This window comes from Malania oleifera, chromosome 5, assembly GCF_029873635.1.
Source record: "Malania oleifera isolate guangnan ecotype guangnan chromosome 5, ASM2987363v1, whole genome shotgun sequence".
In the NCBI taxonomy this organism is placed as follows: domain Eukaryota; kingdom Viridiplantae; phylum Streptophyta; class Magnoliopsida; order Santalales; family Ximeniaceae; genus Malania; species Malania oleifera.
In genome coordinates, this window is record NC_080421.1 from 54,557,585 (window position 1) to 54,579,919 (window position 22,335).

At 35.5% G+C, this 22,335-nt stretch overlaps 1 protein-coding gene across 2 annotated transcripts in view; it reads right to left on the minus strand.

Annotated features, from left to right (window-relative positions):
- Nucleotides 1-12,604: 12,604 nt before the first annotated feature.
- LOC131155686 (pentatricopeptide repeat-containing protein At5g48730, chloroplastic) overlaps nt 12,605-22,335 on the minus strand; it is a 32,718-nt gene continuing 22,987 nt past the window's right edge. The window contains exons 2-3 of one of the 2 annotated variants that reach the window (XM_058108991.1): nt 13,991-14,397; nt 12,605-13,512 (exon numbers count right to left, since the gene is read on the minus strand). In XM_058108991.1, the coding sequence (XP_057964974.1) occupies nt 12,807-13,512; nt 13,991-14,397 (1,113 nt within the window). In that variant the 3' untranslated portion in view covers nt 12,605-12,806. The remainder of the gene's footprint in view (nt 13,513-13,990; nt 14,398-22,335) is intronic. The other variant, XM_058108992.1, reaches the window with a different exon arrangement.

Sequence of the window (22,335 nt, forward strand, 5' to 3'; positions counted from 1 at the left end):
TCCTTAAGCACAAAACATTTACAACCAAAAACATGAAAATAGAAAATATTAGGTTGATAGTTGTTCCACAATTCATAAGGGGTTTCATTTATTGACGATTTAATCAACACCCTATTCATAACATAACATGCAATATTAATGGTCTCGGCCCAAAAATATTTAGGTAAGTCATGTTCATTTAGCATAGTTCTACCCATTTTTTGCAATGACCTATTCTTTCTTTCTACCACACCATTTTGTTGAGGTGTCCTAGGTGCAGAGAAGTTATGTGATATGCCCTCTAAGTCATAATATTTTTCTATGCTTTCATTTTTGAATTCAGTGCCTCTATCACTTCTTATATAAGTTATCTTGTATCCTTTTTCATTCTGAATTCTCCTACAAAGTTTGGTAAAGTTTTCACATGATTCATTTTTGTGTGCAAGAAATAATACCCATGTGAATCTAGAACAGTCATCCACAATTACAAAAGCATACGATTTACCACCAAGACTTTGCACAGAATTAGGACCAAATAGATCTAAATGGAGCATCTCAAGTGGTCTAGTAGTAGATATGAATTTCTTTTTCTTGAAACTAGACTTTGTTTGCTTACCTAATTGACATGCATCACAAATTTTATCTTTTACAAAAGACATTTTAGGCAATCCTTTTACGAGTTCTTTTCTAACAAGTTTTGACAATAAATCCATGCTTACATGTCCTAACCGTCTGTGCCATAACCAACTAGCTTTATTTATAGCAGAAAAGCATGTTACTTATTGTGAAGTTAAAATATCAAGAGAAGTAGTATACACATTTTCATGGCGATCAGCAGTAAAAAGTATTTTGTGATCTGTTTTATTTTCTACTATGCATTTATCATTTTCAAAAGATACTTTATATCCTATGTCACACAACTGACTTATGCTAAGTAGATTATGCTTTAGCCCATCGACCAACAAAACATTATCAATAGTAAAAGATGAATCCTTACCAACCTTACCTACCCTGATGATGTGACCTTTTGCATTGTCGCCAAATGTTACATAGCATCCATCCTTGGGAATAATTGAAGTGAATTTTTCCTTGTTGCTGGTCATGTTCCATGAAGATCCACTATCTAAGTACCACCGGTCCTTGGAGAAGGACGATATTAGGCATACCTCATCCTCATGTGCCATCAAGCACAAATTAGTGACCTCTGAGTCGCTGTGATCTGATTTTGAGTCGCTGCTGCTAAGTTTGTCTCATGATATTCCAGCCTTCATGGCTTTCTTCTTTTTCTTACCCTCCTTTTTCAACAGTGGGCAGTCGGGTTTGATGTGCCCGACCTTGTTGCAGTTATAGCACGTAGGAGCGTTTGATTTTTCTTTTCTTTTGCTAGACTCTCCCTTCTCAATAGTAGATTCTCTATATTTTTTATACGGCTTCCTATTTTTCCTGAAGAATCTACTAAATTTTATGGTTAGTATAGTCATTTCATCATTCGTGTCAGATTCACTGCACTCACTAGATGTGTTAGTAGAAATTTTCAATGCAGTTACTTTCCTAGCCCTATTATGCTTGTCACCCCCCGAACCCCGAAATGGGACCCAGGGGTGAAAATGTAACCTAACATGTCCCTGTATCATACAAATCATCACAGATACAGTACAAAGGATGAGGGTCTGACCCTGTGGGGTTCCCAGGCACCCTAAACACATCCATACCAAGTTATCATATACGCGATGGAAAAACCATATATATATATATGCAGTACCATACCAGAGTCTATACAAGAGCAGACACAATGCTCTATCAAAATGTACAAACGGCTGCCCAACACATCCCAAAATGGCAACCCACCAAAATTACAGTCCTAACAGCACTAAACGCGGTACACCGGCCACTATGCTCCCTACACCAGGACGCTAGTTCCGGTTACCCGAAGGACCTGTAAAAATGTAAGTACAGCAGGGATGAGACACCTCTCAGTAAGGAAGAACACAAGTTATATCAGTGTGTGACATTTGAGTGTTATCATGATACACTAACATGCATGGATCATTAGTCAAAACAATCAAAACAGTTCCAGTATTTTCACAAACCAAGCAATACAATCTGGTGTCGTCACACCCTTTGGCTCGAAGTCAGACTGTTTGGTGGTATTTCACACCCTTCAGTAAAAATAGGTGATCTGGTGGTATTTCACACCCTTCGGCCAATGCCGGCAGTCTGGTGATATTTCACACCCTTCGGCAAATGCCGATGCCCCCGATAACCTGGCATAGCATCATTGTTGAACCGTTGCAGATCTGGTGTTCGCACACCCTCCGGCTCAAAAGCTAGCCAATCTAGTGGTATTGCATACTCTTCGGCAAAAGCTGGATTTTCAAACCTGGAACAATTCGGAACCTTGTTCCTATTTCACCAAAATACAACATATGCATGCTCATATAACCAAACAAACCACACTCATTTGGTAATCTAAATCATGGTTTTCCAAATAAATACAGTTTAAACAAATTCAAGGCACGGCCATCCCAATATCACAGTATAAATCAACATACACCCACGGTTTTCAACAAAACCAGGGATGCAGCCCGTCACCCCCTTTTTTCCAAAACTATAATAATGAAAAACCCATAGTTTTCTTTGTTAGATCCCCCCAAATGAGTAACCAAAACATACACAGGACCGTGGACAACAGTTCCACCAAGTCCGATTTCAAAAATAACCAATATAAACATAGTTCCCCTTACCTTTTCCCCGAAATACCAAATCCTGAACTCCAAGGCTCCTAAACAACGAACCGAGTCCCAAAACCTACAAATCACAGTACAGAATATACTCACAAGACCATTCTCTACTAAACTACCAGATCAGAATTAAAAACCGAGCCTTACGTCAATTTTACGCCGAAACCCAAAAAACTCCGAAACGGGATTCCGATCCATAGAAATTGTAGAGAATCCTTCCACGATCCTCATGGTAATTTGCGATTCATGATTCCAACAACATTCGGCGAAAAAATCTAGAGCGAGAGAGAGTAGGGAGAGTTATAGAGAGAGAGAGAGAGAGAGAGAAAGAAAGAGAGATATGTTTGAAGTTACTTAGCTTGGAAGTAAAGAATATTCTATTTATAGCCCTTTTGACCCGGCCCAATTCGTCGATGAAATGGTGTTCTCATTGACGAATCTTTCACTGACTTCGTCGACGAATCGATGGCCTCATCAACGAATCTGAGATCACCGATTTTTCCAAGACTCCTCGGCTTCTCCTCGCTGACGAGCCCCTAAATTTCGTCGACGAGAATTGTATAGCCTTCGTCGACGAACTCTGGTTTTGTCGATGAACTCTAGCTTCGTCGACGAACTCTGGCTTCGTTGACAAACTCTAGCTTCGTCGACGAACTCTGGCTTCGTCAACGAAGCCTGTTCAAATACCAACTTTACCCTCGCTTTAACTATTTAAACGAAGCCTGTTCAAATACCAACTTTACCCTGGCTTTAACTATTTAAAAACCATTATCAAAAGTCGGGTTCTTACAATGCTCATTAAGTCTCTCATTTATGGCTAATTCATAAGTAATTAGGGAACCTATTAGTTCATCTAGAGTCATGGCCTTAAGGTCTCTACCCTCAGCAATGATCGTAGCCTTAGCTTCCCAAACAGGAGGTAAGCCTCTAAGGATCTTCCTAATCATCTCATATAAGAGATAGGTCTTTCCTAATGCATGCAGTGAGTTTATGATGCATGTGAATCTAGTGTACATGCTCTGAATGGACTCACCTACATTCATCCTAAAGGCATCATACTCACTGGTCAACATGTCTATCCTACTATCTTTCACGTCCCTAGTACCCTCATAGGTAACTTCTAACTTATCCCATATTTCTTTAACAGTGAAGCATGCCATAATTCTGTTAAATTCATTTACATCAAGACTACAGTACAAAATATTCACGGCAGTAGCATTTAAACTAACAGCTTTCATATCATCATCATTATATTCATCTTCAGTCTTAGAAACCCTAGTTATACCCTCAGTTTTCATAGGGACATAATTTCCCTTAGAGACAATCCTCCACACCTTCCAGTCAGTATTCTGTAGGTAGATGTACATCCTCTATTTCCATAAGGTGTAATTAACACCACTGATAACTGGAGGTCGTGTGGAAGATGGTCCCTCAGGGAAAAAGGTCACAAAACTATGAGCCACATGTGATCTTTTGCAAATTAACAGCTAGTCTATGCTACGTGACTCTGATACTAATTGTTAGCTTTACCATGATCCCAAGAGGGGGGGTGAATTGGCATTTCTAAAATTTAAGCCTTAGGTCAATCTCCTAACACTAGTATATTCACAACTCTATGGTCAATCTGGTGCAAGTAATGTAAATGTATACCAGAAAGTAAATGAAATAATTTAATCAAACACATATGCACCAGAAAGTAGTAGAGTCGACATACAGAAATGTTATCGAGGTTTGGCCAATTGCCTCTGTCTCCGTCTTGGCTAACAAGCACAAGGATTACAACTATAACTTGCTCACTTAAACGGGTGGAGTGGCATCTAAACAAACCAGGTTAATTAGCACAGGACTGACCTCAACCTTTACAAACAATCCTTACCAGACTGGATTACTGCCCCCTCAAGCCACGCCTGGAAACACTCAAATTTTATAATCAAATAATAACGGTACAGTGATTGTGCCTTTGTGTAAGGCAAATATGTACCCAAATACGCTCAATCACAAACACCATCGAATGATTTAATATGTAAGTTCAGTGTGGTTTAATTTTCAACTCTCAAATATATTCACTATCTAGGTAATGTGTATATGAGAGTGTCAACAAGCAATCTTTGTATTTTAGGATATACTTAATCAAAGTATTCAAACAAAGATATCACTCAGGTTTCAAATATTCCAAAGCACAGAATATATCAAATATTCCAAAGCACAGAATATATCAATACTCAGAAGCTTAGGCAAGTCTTCTTAGGATAGGCTTATAAGCAAAGCCCCCTAAGAGCACTTTAGGTTTATCTCTCGTTGAAAATCAATTCAATCACACAACAATAAGAGAGCAAACCTATTTGCACAAACACTCATGACACTTACAGACGATTTAGGAACTTGAGAGGGTAAGTTTGAGTGATTTTGAGTGAGAGTATGAGTAGTAGAGAGTATTTGGCTTGAAAGAGAATTTTCAATTTGTTTTTCTAATCATGTTGCTAATTTTCCCAAAAGAAGGGTATTTATAGAAACCCCATGAATTATGACCGTTGGGGACAAGCCTGGTATTATTAGAAAAGATTAATGATGTTTTAATTATTTTAACCTTGTTAAAAATATTTAACCACGATAAAAAATATAAGGCAACCCGAGAGACCTGGTCGACCAGAAAAATTTCGGTCAACTGAAGTTCATATGGCTCGGTCGACCGAGCCAATTTTGAACTTCAGGGTCGGTCGACCAGGAAGGGCGATTTTTCCAAAATGGCGCGGTTCGATCGACTAGGGTGAAAATGAACTATCTGGTCAGTCGACCAGACCGTTGGGTTCCCACACTTGGGAATTCGGTCAACCAGGTTGGTGTAGTTCAAAATCTTCTCGGTCGACCAGGAAGTCAAACTATTGACTTTCAGGTGGTTCGGTTGACTAGGGTCAAATAACCTTTAAGGGCTTGGTCAACCAGGCTGTGGTCAACTTGTTGACCCAGACCGGATTCAGTCGATCAGGGGCAGAATGAACTGCATGCGCCGGTCGACCACCGAAAATGCCTAAAGTGTGCATTTCGATCCTATTTTAATTCACAATCACCCTATTCAAGTGCCTAACACATATAAGTGCAATAGTGAGTGTCTTAGGTCTTTTATAGGTCCAATTTTAGTTATGTTTGAGTTCTAAGCTTACCTATTAAACCATGCACGTGGGGTGTGTGATTATTACAAGTAAACACCCTAATTTACTATTATAGACCAATTACATGAATGAATTATACATAACGACACAATGAGATATGGTCTTTAAACTTCACTTGGTTTACGTGCATTTGATCTTGACGATTTAGGTTCCTGCACATAATCTCAAATACCCTTTAGATATCATTAGTATTTGTCATAATCAAAACCGAGCGTGACCTATAAGGTCAACATATACATATATATACCATAAAGAATTTGTACATATACTACATACAGATACAGACATGCATATACATCAACAGTCTTGCTGATGCTAAGAATTTGCAGCCTTGTAGTGCATCTAATCCTTCTGAACCCAACTCAATAGGTGGAAAAAAATGCAATTATACCGCATGGTCATGGACATTGATAATGTCTTATCTATTTGGCATATGTTCTCTTTTGGAATTCATTTGTGGCATGTACACTGGTGTGGCTTGGAACCACATGCACAACTTTACTTACCCTTTACTCCAAAGTAAAATGTATATTTTATTTTTCATCTCTGCATTTGAGAAAGTGACTAGTGTTCTTTCTCACGGAGGATTGAATTATCTTTTTCAACTAGTCCTATCTTATGATGCAGATTAACCTAGCTTAAAAAATTTATGTAGGAGTGGTGTGGGAAAATACAGACTTTGTAGAACAATTGTTGATCATAAAATGACCTTTTCATTAGTTTAGTCTGTTCATTTTTTTGGCCAAACTAACAATCTCTATTCTTGGTCATGTTCTTCTAAAGAATTTATCTGAACAAAGAGAATGTGGGCGAGAGAGAGAAAAATACAGCAGGCCTCTCCATATTATCTCCTACTATTAACTTGAAGCCTAAAGAGAACCCATTCTCCCTTCCAAGATACCCAATTTAACACAACAAGTTGATTTAGCATAGATTACAACCATGGACAGTTCTGCACTTGGTTAAACTGTTAAAGCCATGTCATGTATCACCAAAACATCCAACAGGAATAGAAGATGAAATTTATGAATTATAAAGGCCAGCGAAGGAATTATTTTTCATTGCCCTACCTTCTTGTTTGTGTAGAAGCAAAAAATTCTGTAGAAATATGTAATGTCCTAATAAGTAATACTAGAGAAGCAGAAGAAGCAGATTTGTAGAAGAAGAAGAAGAAGACTCACAAATTCGAATTTTGAAGCAGATGAACTCATGAAGGCTCGAAGACTAGCTTGCAAAGAGCTCCTTCTGGTTCGACATGTCCACGACGAACTCACGAAGCTTATGAAGAACTCACGAAGGGGTTCTGATGGTTCACGGTGTGGAAGACCAACTCATGAAGCTTTTGTTGGTTCGAAGGGTCGACGACGAACTCACGAAGCTCTTGACGAACTCGTGAAAGGCTCCTGTTGGTTCAAAGTGTTGAAGATGAACTCACGAAGCTTCTACTGGTTCAAAGGATCGAAGATGGATTTGTGAAGGGTCGGAGGGAAGAGGGCTTCGAAGGGTCGAAGAAGAATGGTCTCTTGACTCTCTCGTGCTGGATCTCTTATGGATCAAATGTTGAATCGAATAGGGCATTAGGGCAAGGGCTCAAATCGAATAGGCCTGGCCTTGGAGTGGGACTCCCACTGTGAAGACCTAGCATAAATAATGGATCGTGTAGGCACTGCTGCCACACTGGGCTTTCCATACTTGGGTAGTGGGCTCTGGGCACTTCACTTGGGCTGGGTTAATTAGTAATGGGTTTTTAAGCGGTTTGGCGGATATCCGCCGGATAAAACCCACCCGACCCACTAAGGAGGCGGATATGAAATTTGAAAACCATATTCGACTCATTTAGTAAGCGGTTGATTAAAACGAGTTGGATATGGGTCGGATTAACATATTTTTATCCATTTTTCTAGGTCTAATCGATGGTTTAAGGCAAAGAGCTAAATGATTTTTTCCATGAGGAAACCGTTGATGGTTTGCGTCGAGTTCTGAACCCCAACGGCCATAAGACGACTAGTTTCCAAAGTATTAAATTGTTTTATTAGCCCAATGGTCATATAATGGCTAATAGCCCAACTTGCCTATAAATACAACTTCATAGACTTTTTTAATGATGAATCTTAGTGATTATCATTTACAAGCACATCACATTTTAGTTCATCATTTTTGTGCTCAATCTCTCTCTTACTCTTTAATCTAGTTGTGAATCATTACTTGGAGAGATTTTTGTGAGGTCTTGATTTTATTAAATATCAACTCACTCAAGGAGCATTTTCTTTGTAATTCATCTTCTTGTTGCAAAGGATTCTTGGTGAACCAAGTTGCGAAGGGTTCTTGGTGAACTGTGGTTGAAGGTTCTTGGTGAACCAAATTGCAAGGATTCTTTATGAACCTTGTGGCTCTAGGTGAGCATTAATGGATTGGTTCCCTTGGTAAGGCTCTTGGGGAGCGAAAGGGATTTGTTCCCATGTGTAAAGGCTTCTCTGCCGGTGAAGGAGGTTGATAGTGGATTGAGAATCCTTGAGTGTGTCTCAAGGCGTGGACGTAGGCAAGAGGTTGAACCACGTTAATATCGTTTGTCAAACTTCTCTTCCTTATACTCTTTCATTTATATCTTGCGCATGATTTTCATTCTATGTATTGTGATATAATTTCTTGCATATTGACAAAATTAATTATTTTGTAGAGAAAAGCGAAAATACACAAAAGAGCCTATTCATCCCCTCTCTAGATTCGACTCATTGGCCAACAACTCCGATGCCTAAGTTAAGGAATATAAAAGAATTAAATTATTGCAATAGTAAAAGAAAAGGTAAAAATAAGATGTTTTACTTCTTCCTAGAGCACCCCTTTTATAGTCATTATAGGCATGCCCTTATTGAATTTGATATTAATGGTTAATTATCTAGATAGTGGGGGAGTTATATTTTGATTAAAGATGTTTATTGGGGGAAATAATTGTAGGGCCTTGATCTTTGCCTCTAGTTAGTGTACCCCATTGATCTTGTTATTGTTGGGGGTCAATGTGGAGTTTATTGTTATCTTTTATGCTACATCAGAGACAAAGTTTGACAATGCTTAAATATGTGAAGATTCTTGAGGGTAATCATCTTGGAGAAAGAATGATGGATGGAGAAAAAACTAGGGGGTAAATAATAAATAAAGATAAATGAAATAAAAAAATCCTATTCTAAAAGAACAAATATAAAATTGAAAAGGATCATTTTGATTCTCGAAGAATAAGGAGAGGGAAGGGACGCGATTGAAAGGACACAAAGCCTAAGTAGGTCCAATGACATGAAAAATCTTGAAAATTATATTTAGAAAAGGATATGAGGATGTAGCTTGACTAAGTCAAATTGAGTAAAAATTCTAAAGATTCATCAATCTAGAAAAAAAGAAAAAGAAATAACAATAAAGAATTCTTTTTAAGCCCAAAGGCCTGAATAATCTAAAAGTAAGGCTTGTTTTTGCCTAAAGTCATGAAAATTGTTAAAAGTTATTATTTTAAAAAACGAGGGGGTGGCGGCCCAAAGCCCAACTAAATCTCAAGGGATAAAAATCTTAAGGTCATGAACCTTAATCAAAACTTCCTTTTTCTCTATCGATTATTAGAGAAGCCAGTTTTACTTGACCAAAATACAACCTTTCTCGGGCTTCAAACACCTTAGGTCTTATTCTCTAATGACTTCAAGAGAAAAGGGAAGCTTAGAATGAAACCTATAATATGGTTTTGCCCATCACTATTCTAATGTGGATGATCGACATTGGATGTGGCAAACACAGAGCATACTGGGTTTAGAACAAGAAACTCTACTTTGGGCAAAGGGATCCCCCACTTAAGGAGTGATGAAGGCTTCGAAAGAGTCTCTAAACTGCCATGGCTCTGATGCCAAATAAACACTTAGTATAGCATCGTAAGCAAGACGATTGAACAAAAGGAAAGAAATTCTATTAAGAGCACACTAAGAGAGAATTCATTAATCTTAAACGAATGTAATACAAGAACAGAGGAAGGTATGCATGAGACTCTTACAAGAAAACTCAATCTATATGAGAATTTTATTGATGTATTTCTTTTTATTAAAGAAACAAAGTTTAAACAAATTATTAGAAAACGTGAAAAAAAAAATTAATTTATAATCAAAATTGCTTTTAATTTCTATTAAATTAGTAGGATGTGAATTACGTACTAATTAAATACCATTAAGTTTGTTTATTAAAAAAATATGTCATTTAGTACAAGATTGAAGGTTATCCAAAAGTGTTTTCCATTATTATTACTTTTTATATCTTTTACATATATATATATATATATATATATATATATATCTATTTCTCTAACATTTATCATCTTTCCTAACATGAATTATTGTAAGATAATGAGCACGAAATATATAGTCACAAAATAAAAGATATAATTTATTGTAACTTAACATTTGTATGGAGATATTTTAGGTTTTACAAAATAGAAGATGAAGACTTGCCCATCACTATTCTAATGTGGAGGATCCACATTGGATGTGGCAACCACAGAGCATACTGGGTTTAGAACAAAAAACTCTACTTTGGGCAAAGGGATCCCTCACTTAAGGAGTGATGAAGGCTCCGAAGGAGTCTCTAAACTGTCATGGCTCTGATGCCAAATAAATACTCAGTATAGCATCATAAGTAAGAAGATAGAAGAAATGAACAAAAGGAAAGAAATACTAATAAGAGCACACTGAGAGAAATTCATTAATCTTAAACGAAGGTAATACAAAAACAGGAGAAGGTATGCATGAAACTCTTACAAGAGAACTCAATCTATATGAGAATTTTATTGATGTATTTCTTTTAATTAAAGAAGCAAAGTTTAAAAAAGTTATTAGAAAACATGAAAAAAAAAAATTTATAATCAAAATTTCTTTTAATTTCTATTAAATTAGTAGGATGTGGATTACGTACTAATTAAATATCATTAAGTTTGTTTATTAAAAAAATATGTCATTTAGGACAAGACTGAAGGTTATCCAAAAGTATTTTCCATTATTATTACTTTTTATATCTTTTACATATACATATATATATATATATATATATATCTATTTCTCTAACATTTATCATCTTTCCTAATATGAATTATTGTAACATAATGAGCACGAAATATATAGTCACAAAATAAAAAATATAATTTTTTGTAACTTTAACATTTGTATAGAGATATTTTAGGTTTTACAAAATAGAAGATGAAGACTTGCATTAGTTGTAAGTTTTGAAATATCAATTTAGTTATAAGTAGTCACGGGTTAACTATGAAATATTTACACTTATATATTTTTCTAATTTTACTACTAATCCAATTATAGAAATATTTAAAAATAATAATAATATGGACAACAAAGAAGGGAAGTCCCTTTATAAATTCCACTATAAAAAAATTGTGACTCAAAAGGAACTTGCTCGCTAAATTTTTTCTTATTTTTTTAAAAAAATAATTAAGGGTCTTGTTTTCATTTTGATTTATTCTATATATGATCTTTAGGTTACATTTGGTACAAGAAATATTTATTTCTAAGAAAAGAATGGTTATATAGAAATAATTGATAAATTACACACACAAAAATATGTATCATGTCACTGTAAAACAAATGTCTAAAAAGTAAAAGCTGTTGAAATAAGAATGTTAAGAAATGAACATATTTGTTAGGCATAATACTTATAGAAGATAAGGTAATGGAGGAACAACTAAGATAGTTTAGACATCTACAATATATGTCAAATAGTGCATTAGAAGGAGTAAGCTAGTAACCATTAGTAGCAATAAACGGGGTATGAATAGACCAAATATAACTTGGAATAAAAGGGGTAAAGAATTTAATAACCCTTAAATTACAGGGAAAAATTGCTCATGGCCATATAACTTGGGAAAAAAGGATTTTTTATGTAGCTGTTGGACTAAGTACACTTAGGTAGACTTAAGTCTTGATTTACTATATATTCCCAAGTTTCACTATGATAATACTTATTCTTATCCTATTTTACGCCAGGTGACTTTTTTATGGAACTTCTTTTTAACTAAATATAAACTTAATACTTTGTTTGTCTTTAAATATTGTTTTTCATATTTATATATATCTTAGAGTAGAGTTGGGCATTTTAAACTTAAATAGCAAATAACTATATAAATTGACCTTCTAATTATATGTTTGTACTTTGTGAGACTTAAGTCTTGATTTACTATATATTCCCAAATTTCACTATGATAATGTCTATTCTTATCCTATTTTCCGCTAGGTGATACTTTAATGGTAACTTATTTTTAACTAAATATAAACTTAATACTTTGTTTGTCTGATGCGAATATTGATTTTCATATTTATATATATCTTAGATTAGGTTGCAAACTATTATTTATTTATTTTTCTCCAAAACAGCGTTGAGAAAGCTCAGCAGAACCACGACAAAAAAAAAAACAAAAAAACAGAAAAACCCCTTGGCACTGCTATGTTAAATGCTTTGATGTGAATACAATATTAGAAAGTAAGAAAGTTAGCAATACAAAAGGCACCATGCCCAAATAAACAATCACAATTACCTTCCTTTAAGTTGCTTCCAAGTGAATCCTGACAGGCTGAATTCCAAGCCCAAGATCTGGCACTCCTTGAAAAGCAACTTAAATTTGTCCAAGTCAACTTGTTAAAGAAATGATAACAAACCCATGAAAGAGTTCTGAGACATAAATTTTGCAGGTAGAAACGGAGAAGTAGGACTTTGCATTGCAGATAAAATATCAATCGTGGTTAATTGAGAAACAAAACATTTACTTAATCTTCATTTAAATTCCTATTATTCACATGCTTACATTAGAATCACAGGAATATATATATAAATTTATAGTAGATTGAAGGGATGTCATGCAACCTGTAAAAGTTCTCATTGGAAGTTAGATTTTTCCATTTCTCTGAGTCTTCCCTGTCGTCCTAACAAAATCCAAGAGCTCCTTTGCATGCTTAGTCATCCCACCCATTGAGTAAGCTTTAATCATGGTTCTGTAAGTAATTTTATCAGGCTTAAATCCTTTTGTTTCCATCAGCTCAAGCACACCTTTCATCTCTGCAAAGCATCCCATCATCCCATATGCGTCCACCAAGCAATTAAAAAAGGCAATGTCCAGAGTGACATCAGAGTTCTCAATAAGTCTCAAAACGCTCCCAATTTTTTCAGCATTCCCGACTTGACCATAAGCCCTTACAAGTGAGCAAAATGTTACCCGGTTTGGCTTGATCTTCTCGGATCGCATCAACCTAAACAAATACTCCATCTGTTTCAAATCTCCAGCCCTTCCAAAAGCATCTATCATGATATTATAGGTGACAATTGTCCAGGAGAAATGGTATTTCTGCATGTATTCCATAACAGCGCCCATTTTATCAAAATTCAGAGTTTTTCCATAGGAATCAAGGAGTATGTTAAAGGTCCTGATGTTAGGATGGATCCCTGCACCCTGAAACTTCTCGTAACATTTCTCCATTGTTTCTATTTGCCCACTGCTGCCAAAGGCTCTGAGTGTGGAGTTCATGGTCCAGACATCAGGCTCGCATTTCCCCTCACGAAGCATTTCCATGAGCATTGATTCCATCTCTGCAAACCTTTCAGGAGATAAAAACAATGAGTTTCTTCCGTTTGTTATTATGTCATGCTCCTTTGGCTGCCAAGAAAGAGAGAAAAATGAAATGAAGCGAAACAATTTTCTACTTTCATGTTTCATCACATGGAGAAAAATAAATATGAAATTCTTTGCACTGAAGGCAATGAAATAGGTGGTGAAGCCGTGGGAAGTTATAGCAGTGGGAATGGTAGTGATATCAGCAGTGGGGAATGAGATGGTGGCAGGTTCTGCAATGGCAGAACTAACGAGATGACTGACATTATTTCCTCTACCCCTTTGGCATCATATTGAAAGATGCACGAATTATGAGCTTTTTGGTGGACTTTTCTCCCGTAACTCTTCTAGTTTCTTGGTGACTAGGTAATTTAAAATCAAAGACATTAGATTGCCCTATTCTGTCATATTTTCTACAACCAGATGAGCATTCTAAATTAGAAATAGACTGATAAGCACAATACTTTCTAGCTTTTCCATAGGCATCAATGAGAGTGTTGTATGTCACTGTGTTTGGTTTGATCCCTTGAGTGGCCATGTCAGAAAGCACAGCTTGGGCTTCATCAAATGCAAAAACCTGAAGGCATGATTTTATGAGAATTGAGTAAGTGAAAACATCTGGTTGACAGTCTGAAGTGTTCTTCATATGCTCAAGCAGAGAAAATGCTTTGTGAAAGAGGGCACTTCTACTATAGGCAGAGAGAAGAGCAGTGTAGGTTTCATGGTTCATAACACAGCCTTCTTCAACCATGGACTGAAATAGTGCATGCGCTTTTTCAGGTTGCTTGCATTTTCCAAGCATGACAATTAGCTTGACATAAATGCCAGTGTTGGGTCTGTACCAGAGCTGCTCCCGCAGAAGTTCAAAAACCTGAAGAAAAAGTACTAGTCAAGGGAAGTAACATCCTCATTAAACTATTCAGTATTTCTCAAAGAAATTCAGATTGTCAAAAAAGTACAAGAAAATAATAGAGAAAAAAATATGCTTCCTTAGTTCTGTATGTTCACAAAGAAGAGCACCAGCATATGACATAACATGCTGTCTGTGCTTTTGATTAATTCTTTCTCATCATCAAATTACATATTTAAACCTGCAGAAAAGTTCTAACTTAGCTTAATATCTATAGAAGCAAATGTTTAGAAACAACAAAGGAGCTCACTGCCTTACGTATAACTGGAGGCCACTAGTGTGCATATAAAATGTCATTAGAAAGATTTAGTGTGTCAGATAATACACGAATGGAGGCAGCATGCATGCATGTGTGTGCACATACAGAGATGCACAGAAATTGCTGGTTAATAACTCACACCCCTTGCTTATCAAACTTAAAACATACTTAGGGAGTTCAATATTATTATGCATTGATGATTGTCTAAACATATTCAGTGTGAAGTCGTGTCATTAATTTTGGAATCAATTTTCAAAAAGTATAATTTCTGCAAACTCGAAAAGTTTATGGATAAAAAAAAAGTGCATATAGAAATTGAAAACAAAGCAAATAATTATATGAACAGTAATAAGAGTTCCCTATCCCCAGCAGAAGGCACATATAAAGACCTGCTACACCATGGAACAGAAGTTTGTAGTACTGCTAGCACTTCAACTACCAGCAAATTTATATCCCCAGGTAATTAAATTGAAGGACCTCAACAGGCCTTCATGTGCATATATATATATATTAGTAACAAAAGACGGAATATTAGATAGAAAGAAGAGAAGGTACAACACGTGGGTAAAAAGAAGAAAAAAAAAAAAAAAGGGCACAAGATCACAAAATAAACTAAATGAAATTAACCAAGAGCACCCCCTTTTTAAACCCTTTCCATCATAATTTACCGTATCAAATTTTCTAATTCCCTTTGACCATTCACCTTTTGACTTTTTCCACCATCCAAGACGCACATCATTTCCTCCAATATCACTCAGCTTTAAATCTATTTTATCCAAAAGAATTTGAGCTTCTAATTCCTTCAGAATCTCCTCCACTGGTCTGGGTAAAATTCCATCCCTGCGCTGTACCTTATCCGCCAACCCATCATTATCAAAAGCAGAAACTCCCTCCAGACCTTCTAACAGGGGTGGATGAACATAAGATAAATCCCCTATTTCATCACAAGAGTGAGAAACATACCCATATTGTTCTTGTATTTCATCCAACAACAACCTCCCACCACAATCAAAATTGCTATTATCATCATTTTCTGAATCTGAAAAATCTCCCCATTTCTTTACCTCCTTACCTTTTCTAGTCTCATTAGAACCTCTGACATTCTTCTCAACTTGAGGAACTTCCATAATACTAAATTCTCTTCTAGAATCTCTCCTTAGTACCTTTGTTTTAGACTCACTAGAATTTTCTGTCTTAGCTTTGAATATCCTTTTCATTTCAACACCCAAACAAGCTGCCTTTTGACAAGCATAAACCTTGAAGTAAAATCCAGCAACACCCCCTGAGTTTTCTGAAAATGATACTCCACTCCCTATAAGAACTCCCAAAAGTTTAATATTATTAACAAAATGAACCTTCCATTAGTTGATTGTTCGTCAACCGTTATGTATATGTAAATATATATATATTTAGCCGTAATAAAATGAAACCTATTTAATAAATTAATTTTAAAAAATTGATCAATATAATGCTTTGAAAACTAATGACTCGAAGATCTAATTGATTCTCAAATTAACTGGTCTGTCTAGTCCATTCACTTTAGATCAACCAATTGACATCATCATAACAAAAAAAAAATAATATTATTTAAATTTTTTAAAATATGTACACAAATAAAAATTACTAATAAATCATAAAAATACCTAGTAATTATAATACTACAAAATGTTTGTTAGATGTAATTTTCATAAAAATTTAATGACTAAACACGTCATAAAACAAATAAAACATAGTTCAATATTTTTAAATTTAAGTAACTTATCAAACATAGCATTAAAAAAAGATAAAATAAAATTTCAAAATTCATTATTTATAAATTAAAATTATAAAATGGGATGTTAGTTCTTCTATGTGTACAATATGAATGCTAAATGGATTAAAAAAAAAAAAAACACTCAAATTCATACTAATTGGTTGACTATTATTTGAGACAATCCACCTGAATTTTCTTGATTTTATTTAAGTTGTTATGTTATTAAATATGATATTCGATCAAACCTAAAAAGCCATAATTCGACCAACCATCTAATCCAAATCAATTTTTTAAAACTAAATTTTATTTAATGACTAAACATGCCATAAAACAAATAAAACATAGTTCAATATTTTTTAATTCAAGTAACTTATCAAACATAGAGTTAAAAAAAGATAAAATAAAATTTCAAAATTCATTATTTATAAATTACAATTATAAAATGGGATGTTAGTTCTTCTATGTGTAAAATATGAATGCTAAATATATATTTAAAAAAATTTTAAAAAAAAAAAAAACTGAAATTTATATCAATTGGTTAACTATTATTTGAGACAATTCACCTGACTTTTCTTGATTTTATTTATGTTGTTATTTTATTAAATATAATATTCGATCAAACCCAAAAAGTAAGCCACAATTCAACCAACAGTCTAATCCAAATTAACTTTTTAAAACTAAATTTTATTTGTTAAAATATATTTAGTCATTTAATTTTCTTGAAATGTAAAATAGCAAATGTTGTCATATTGTCCACGCCAACCCAGTAGCCTACCACTCCTTTTAAGACATAAATATTGTTAAAATGATCAGAAATTCATTAGTTGCTTCTTCAAGATATCCATATGGCCCCCCTCTTGACCAAAATACCCCATATGCATGCTGATATAATAAGTTTTTTTTTATTTTTTCAACTTTTAATAAGTAAATATGATTGAATTGCTAAAAGGACTCCAAGGGGTAGTAAACCAAGTTCAGATGAAACTACTTACACATTGTCAGACACCACATACCATACTCCCACAAAATCTACAAAAGATTTGTAACTGTTAGAAAATGAACCAACAATGCAGGACCAATAGGTAAGAGAAAAAATGAGGGAAAACAAATGGGGGGAAATTAAATAGATGGCAAAACACAATTAGAATTTCAATTTCAAGAATGGAAGCTGTCTCATGATGTGCAAACTAAAGCCTTTGCATAGGATTAGACCCTAAACCTAAATCAGGAAATAAAATCAGAAAATAACCAGACCAAACTGGTTCTTTTTAGCTGGACTGCGCCAGTTCACCCAAACAAACCAAATGAACTGGATCCAAACCAGCCAGACAGGAAAAAAAATGGTGACAAACGACTAGTTTGATAAGGTTGCTCATAAAGTAACTCAGATGTAGGTTGCTCATAAGGATAAAATGGCTCAGATGTATGAGTGGGGAATGAGCAGAAAAACATATCCATCAACTCAACTCTCAGATAGCTTCAATTAACTCTCAGGTTGTTACTTTTAAATCCAATTGCCTCTTTGGTTCGATCAGAAGTTTGAAGCCGGAGTCCAAGATTTCCATCTCTTACTGTTATTGGTCCAAACAGTAAGGTTGCTCCTTTGTGGTCGGTTGGTCATGGGTTCAAGTCCAAGAAAACAGCCTTTCCATATAAAATCAAGGGGTAAGACTACGTACATTGTAATGACCCTACCCCTACCCTCACAAAGTGGGGAGCCTTGTGGGCCAAGGGCGCCCTTTACTGTTATTGGTCCAAACAGAAAACAAAAGGGACCTGTGGAACCCGATATTTCTTTTTTTAGCCAAAAATCTATCGTATCACAATATTATGCATCTTCTGGTGCAAGCCTCTAGCAAGCTAGATTATGGAATCAGGGTCACTTTGGCTAAGTTCATAAGAAAGGGAAATCTAGAGAAGTTATTTAATTGGTTCAATCAAATTGAAAATATCTCTACCCTTTGAGGTGTCTGACGACTCTGACCTAGGTGCAAACATCAGTTTGAATTGATGAAACTGACTGAAGTAGTTCAGTTACCAACCTGGTTCAGTTACAAAACATTTTGGTTTGGTTTATATAAATTTAACTGAATATAATTCTGTTCAGTCTCGTTTTGTAAGTTAAAAACCAACTGAACTGAAAACCGAAGTATATATGACTAAAAAAACTAGTTCGCTGCTAGCATACTTCTCTTTTTAGTTGGACTAATTCAGTCATTCCTCTTTTCTCACCCCTGATTGCTTGCTAATATATGACTAAAAAACCTCTTCGCCACTCACCTGGTCGTGACCTCGTGGGTTGCTGGTCACTGGTCACCACTCACCTACATCAACATGCTGCTGCAGCATAGCCAGCACTGCCCCTACCAACTGCCGTGAGCCATCCAGCGGGTGCTTCCAAGCTCTGCTGTGCCGCTGCCCTGCCACTAACTTGTTGCGCTGGTGCTCTGCTCCAATTGCCTATTATTCTCAACCCTCTCTCAAGGTTTTCAAAAGTCAAATCCCAGCTCTTAACTCTATTCTGGTTCTTCTTCTCATCTGTGAATTTTTTAACGAGTCTCAACCCCAACTCCTCTCTCAAGCAGGTTTGATTTGAAACCCTAAATTACAAAAATGATTGTTTTTTTTATTTTTATCATGCATATTTAAAATCTTGCAACTGATATTGAGCTATTAACAAATCTGTTTAATTATCTTACAATTTTATAACTCGCCACTCCCCCCCCCCCCCCCAGTTTTCATTTCTTGCCCATAGTCTAATTTAATTGTATGTGTTATCTATCAAACATGGCTCTGGCCATGTATATCATGTTTGGACGGTTCGGGTGTCGAAGTTTCTTAACCAGTTAATTTGGTGGTCAGTTTTGGGGTAAAGTTCAGCTTGGTTTGGTGGTGTTTTCTGCTGCAATGGAAAAATTCGGTTCTCTTAAATTTTTCCGCGAACTGAATGATTGCATGGCCCTAATCCGATCACAAGAAAAAGTTGGCTACACAATTATTTTGTCTCAAGGGCCTCATATACATAGAAGGGCATAGTCTAGTTTATCTGGGCCGACTTGGGAGGCAAGCTACAATAACTGAGGGGCATCTATAAGCATATGATGGAAAAAAAATTCATCTCAATCAATTATGAGCAGGAGATTAATTCAAGTTGTGTGCATTTGCACACACACTTGAGTTTCACAAACTGGCTGCTTAAGCATTGAGTTAATTTAAGTTGCAATCCAACAATTTTAATTCAGTTGATCAAGCCACTGCCTTCGGTAGGGCTGCTGAGCAGAATATATATATAAAGAATACTTGTACGAAAATATTAGTTCCACTTAAACCATCTCCTACACCACCAAGCTGCCTGATTTGAAGTGAAAGGAGCTCACTCATCGCAATTGCTCTAAGAAAATTTGTATCACCATAATGGAGACTTCTGAAGATCACAAAAACCAAAGACTGAGAACTCTACTAATGATCAGATTGTGAATGGACTCATGTGTTCTGCAGATGAAGCCATTTTAACTCAAGGCTGAGTTCTTTTTCAATTGAAGCCAATTTGACACAGCTGGAGTGAGAAATTAATTTTTATGTTTTTTTAATTTTTTATTATTTAGGGTATTTGTATTGGGATCATATCTTTTAGATGTCAGGATATTGTCATATAGGCAGGTAGTATTTAAGTTTATATAGGTTTCTAAAACTCGTGAAAATTGGCAGAAAATGATTCATGTAGCCGACCCTACCTAGTCGGATTTAAGTTTGTTTAGGTTTCTAAACTATTTTCTTGTTCTCCAAGCATTGTGCTCCTGTAAAAGGCCTCCTATCTATTCATTTTAATGAAGGTTCAATTTACAATTATTTTGTGATGGACAATGGTCCTGTATCAAACAACCACTTCCCTTTCCAATCCTCCAAAGAGGTTTCCACTCCTTCAAAGCTCTTTATTTTCTCTCTCCCAAATTAATAGGATCACCCTAAGGAATCTCATCCTAAAGATCATTTGCCTATTCTCCTACAGTTAGAGCCTCTCAAAACTAGCGGTTCTTTCCCCAGAGATTCTGCTACCACCCATCTGATGCAAAAGAAGAATAAACCAAACTTCACGGAATCTTCACCTAATTTCAGTGAATTAGAAGGTGATTGACCCGTCTCTTATTGGTCTTTACATAAAAAGCATCCATTTACCGTATACAGACCCCATTTCATCAGATTACGTGCAGTTAAAATTCTTTTCCAAACTGCTTCATAATTGAAAAAAGCTGCATTGGTGGCAGCCTTAGGGGCTTAATTGTGGGCAACAGCTTTCAATTTCCATTTTTAGTTTCCCAAAGAATTACTGATGGCCTAACAAGACTTACGAATCTTATTTTAATGATAACAAATCAAGGAAATTTAACTTGTTTTGGTTAAAGTGATGATGTTTCAGGAAACAAGCATATAAGTTCAAGATCAAGGTGATCACAAGCCTTTATTGAAAGTCTACATTCCAAAGAAGTGATCAGATGAAAGCTTAATTGTTCAAAGACAAACAAAAATGATGCAAGCTTAGAGAATATTGAAGCTCAAGGTCAAGATGGACCAAGATGGACTCAAAGAAAGACATACATGAAAACTTCGCATTTAGATTGTTTTTAAGTCTTAAGAAAGTCTTATGTAAGTACTTCAATTAAAAGTCAATATGGATGTTTTGAAGATCATGAGAATTAATTATTGGCTTAGAAACCAAATTTTGAAAAACTCCGGAAAATATCTTCAAAAGACAAATAATTTGGTAAGTAAAAGCTCACAAAAGTTTTTGGAAACAAACAATATAAAAGCATAAATTTTTGCCTGTCCAGACGACTGACCCATTCTGGTCAGGCGACTGACATTTATGCTGAATTAATTTGAGAAGACAGAATAGGCCAGTCGACTGACCCCCGTGAATCTAGGCGACTGACCCCGATAAGTCCAGTCAACTGAACTTCGTAACGGCTATTTTTAAACAATGAAGAAAAGTTTCCAAATTAAATTTCTTGGACCCCTATCTTTGTAAAAACTTGAGAAACACTCAAAGAAACTTGAGGAACATGAAATAGAACCTTTTTAACTCTATAAATACATCGAAAACCAAAAAGATTTTATACAACTGCATACAATCAAGAATTACATTCCACAATCAGGTCTTATTGTCAACACTCTTCAAAAGCTTTCTTGCTCACACTCTTTGCTGAGATTTTACTGAGTCTTGCTAATCTATTCTCACCGATCTTTGCGCACATATACTGAGTTTTTCAATCAAAGAAAGAAGATCCCGATGATAAATTTTCTGAGCTTCAATTCAATTCTTTATTGATATTTTAAATTGAAGTAAATTAGTTGTGCTTTAACCTGTACGAATCAGCTCTATTTTGAGAGTGATCTTTGTACACAAGAATTGTTCTTGTTTGTTTTTTGACGGTTCAGGATTGTTGAATCGTTGGATTACCGAGCGTGGGGTATCGCTTCAAGAGGAGGGCCCCATCCTACTTGAAGCAGTGTGTAAATGGTTTGCTCCACCCAGTTAAAGGAGTGGTATAGTGAAATCCTTGGGTGGTGTACCTAAGACGAGGACGTAGGCGGGTATAGCCAAACCTCGTAAAAATCTCGGTGTCACTCTCTTCCCTATTCTCTTTTAAATTTCAGCACATATAAACTGCGTGGATGCTTATTTAAATTGCTGGAAATTATTTTGTGATTGGGAATTGCGGAAACCTTGAATAAAGGGGAGTACGTTGATTGAATCTTACGGAAACCTTCTAAGGGAGTACATTCATTATACAGGTCATTCATCAGCTACAGCTCAATATCAAAAGACTGAATCTTGGAAGCTTGCTGGAATTGTTATAGTATTTCATATTGTGAAGCTTATCTTGAT